This window comes from Salminus brasiliensis, chromosome 1 (genome assembly GCF_030463535.1).
Source record: "Salminus brasiliensis chromosome 1, fSalBra1.hap2, whole genome shotgun sequence".
NCBI lineage: Eukaryota > Metazoa > Chordata > Actinopteri > Characiformes > Bryconidae > Salminus > Salminus brasiliensis.
Window position 1 is genome coordinate 66101100 of NC_132878.1, and position 3237 is coordinate 66104336.

General features: G+C 45.3%; 1 protein-coding gene across 1 annotated transcript; it reads left to right on the forward strand.

Moving 5' to 3' along the window:
• Positions 1–212: 212 nt before the first annotated feature.
• nkx2.4b (NK2 homeobox 4b) lies at positions 213–1845 on the forward strand. Its single transcript, XM_072656600.1, has 2 exons — positions 213–546; positions 1190–1845. Exons 1-2 carry the CDS (start codon positions 213–215, stop codon positions 1843–1845), a joined length of 990 nt encoding a protein of 329 aa, XP_072512701.1.
• The last annotated feature ends 1392 nt before the right edge of the window (positions 1846–3237 follow it).

Sequence of the window (3237 nt, forward strand, 5' to 3'; positions counted from 1 at the left end):
TTCAAAAAAAAAAAACCCTAACTCTGAATGGTCATTGTTGGCTTTGCGTAGGGCTCGTGGCTCCGCCTCCTGTTTGTCGCAAACCCATCGGTTGTGCTTGAGGCTCCAATGGAGCTGAGATAAGAGCGTCCAAGCTCGCCTCCCTCTCCAAGGCGCTCCTGCAGTTCCGAGCGCACCTCACGCACCGGCTTCTAAAGGGGCAAAAGCGCACCATGTCCCTGAGCCCCAAGCACTCGACCCCTTTCTCGGTCACAGACATTCTCAGCCCCATCGAAGAGACCTTTAAGAAGTTTGCGGGCATGGAGAGCGCGTACCGGCCGGCGCAGCACGCGTGCCAGGCGGCCATGCAGCAGCAGCACGGTCCCGCGGCCTCGTCCTACCACATGGCACCAGCAGTGGCCCAGTTCCCGCACGCCGCGGTGGGGGGGTACTGCAACGGCAGCATCGGCAACGTGGGCGAGCTGCCCTCCTATCAGGAGACCATGCGGAACGGAGCGGCCGCCACGGCGTGGTACGGAGGGAACCCGGAGCCACGGTACCCTACCAGTGAGTTGTCTTATCCACTGTGCTTTCTAGCTTATTATTGGATTCATTCACAATGGCTCTAAAATGTCTTTCTAGCAACAAAGTTTCTTGACTAGTGGATCCCTTTTTGGAGATAACCAGAACCACTTCTGTACAGTATACAAGTTCTGCGTCATAGAGATAGAGAGCCATTAGAACCCTTGAAGAGTCCACATCTTAAAGAACTGTAGCTCCAGCCGGCGTGGAAATTTTAGATGAAAAATATATAAATAAAATAAATAAAATAAAAAAATAAAAGTGTGGTCAAATTGAACATTTTGCTTGCAATTAAATTACACAGGCTTGTATTTTGTATCAGGGAGTTATAGCAAATCATTCAAATTGTATTTAGATTTAAATGCACATCACTGAATTCTAGTATTTTTAGAAAACGGAGTCTGATTAACAGGTGGACACTTTTTTTTACTATATATTGCGACTTTAAATGATAAAATAACGAAATTATTCCATTTACTTTTCCTAAATAAACCGTTCAGATATGGACCACTTTTTCTCTATTAAGTTTCAATCAAACTATCCAGTGCAATTTAATAACAGATTATCTTATTATAGGAGCGCAGTAAGCCAGTACAATTAAGAGCTCACCCCCTTGCACTCTTTCCAGTTTCCAGGTTCATGGGCTCCTCAGCGGGCATGGCGGTGGGCGCGCTGGCTGGGATGGACGCCAAGACTGTGGTCAGTCTGCACGGGACGCCACGGCGAAAACGGCGCGTGCTTTTCTCTCAGGCGCAGGTGTACGAGCTGGAGCGCAGGTTTAAGCAGCAGCGGTATCTGTCGGCACCTGAGCGCGAGCACCTGGCTAGCATGATCCACCTGACGCCTAATCAGGTGAAGATCTGGTTCCAGAACCACAGGTACAAGATGAAGCGGCAGGCGAAGGATAAAGCAGCCCAGCAGCAGCACCAGCAGCAGGACGGGGGAACCCACTGCGCCCAGCAGCAGCAGCAGCAGCAGCACTCCCCCAGAAGGGTGGCAGTGCCAGTGCTGGTCAAAGATGGAAAACCGTGCCAAAACGGAAGCAACGCGCCCACGGTTGTCCACCAGGGACAGAACGTGCCCGGTGGTGTGATGGGAGCGGTAGGGGGGCAGCACCAGCCCCCAACAGTGGACACACTAGGGTCTGCTGATGACCTAGAGGAGATGGCAACCCCCAGCCCGCCAGCCCTCCACATGACCGGCCTGCCGCAGACGGACGCAGCGCTGGCCGAATACACGGCCAACATGGTCAGCTCCAACCTGCTGTACGGCAGGACGTGGTAGACCCAGGATTCTTTCAGGAACTCTCTTTATGCCCTTGTCGATGAACAGAAAACTGCTCGCCGTGGGGAAAAACGCTCTGAAAGACTGGAGATCTTTGAGGAAAAAGTTCTAGGAAAAGAGCAACTAAGACGCGAAAGACGCGCTGCTGTGTAAATGTGTGGATTTTATTGGGGTTCTTTCTGAATAGCAGACTCGGACTGATTTCTATTAAAACTGTTTATGTGACTGTAGAGGAGGAGTGCCGGGCAGAGCCTCGCTTCTACACTTTGTAAAATACGACTTTTAGATTAACAAAGGAAAGGGGATGTAGGCTGCATATCTAACACTGGATACCGATTTTACGCTGTTCAGGTTTACAATCTTTTTGTAAGTTAAGAAATGGCTGTACAGTATGACAATTCAGCTTAAACAATAAAAATCCACCACGTGGACATTACGCTTTTTCTTACACCAACAGGAGTGTATGTTCGTTACTGTTACTGTCATTTTCTCTATTAATTATTATTAGTTAATAAACGGTCACCATTTAGACGTTTCGGTTAAAGAACTGCTGAGCGTTTCTATAAAAACACAGAAACCTTTAGAATCAGACTTCTAATTTATCCTTTTTTTAAATTATGAATTTATATTTAAGGCCCCAACTTAAGCTTTTTTTGGTATTAAAAGTTTGAGTACAGCATTCTGGACCAACTGTACAAACAATATTTCACTCACCACACAGTCGGTTTTCGAAATGGACCAAAAAAATGAATAAAAATGACGTGTTAACATAGCATTTATATTGATTTGTATGTATTTTAGCAGTTTTTAAACAATTTTAATTGTTTAGGGAAAAATTCAGTGTTTTTTCGTATTAGTAAATTCACCTAAACTCACGGACCATGTGTGATTATTTACACTGCCGTCCATCACAAACTTGCTTTTACACAGGTATGTGGAGACCTAAACCAGATTGTTTTAATTTAGATTACAGATTTCCACTAGCCCATTCCGGTTGACTATACTAGTCTCCTCGCTTCAGTTGGGACAAACCCCAATACAAGCAAACGTCTGAGCACATGCTAAACTCTTAATTAAAAGCTGTACATTTGGCGCACAGCAAAATGAACTGCATAATCCCACCCAGATCCACGGACTGGATGAAAGTTACAGCCTCTTTAAAAAAAAAAAAAAAAAAAAAAGACAACCTGCAAGATTTACAGAAATTAAACAATTTCGGCTCATTTGAATTCAAATCGATACCACTGTTCACTAAACTAATTAATCCATTCTCATTCAAGGGCAGGCTTTCATATCAGAGATCTACATTTATAATTGCCCATTAGGAGAATTTTATGAATATTCAGCCAGAGAGAGGAGAGAGAAAAAAAACAAAAACCACACAGCAAAAGA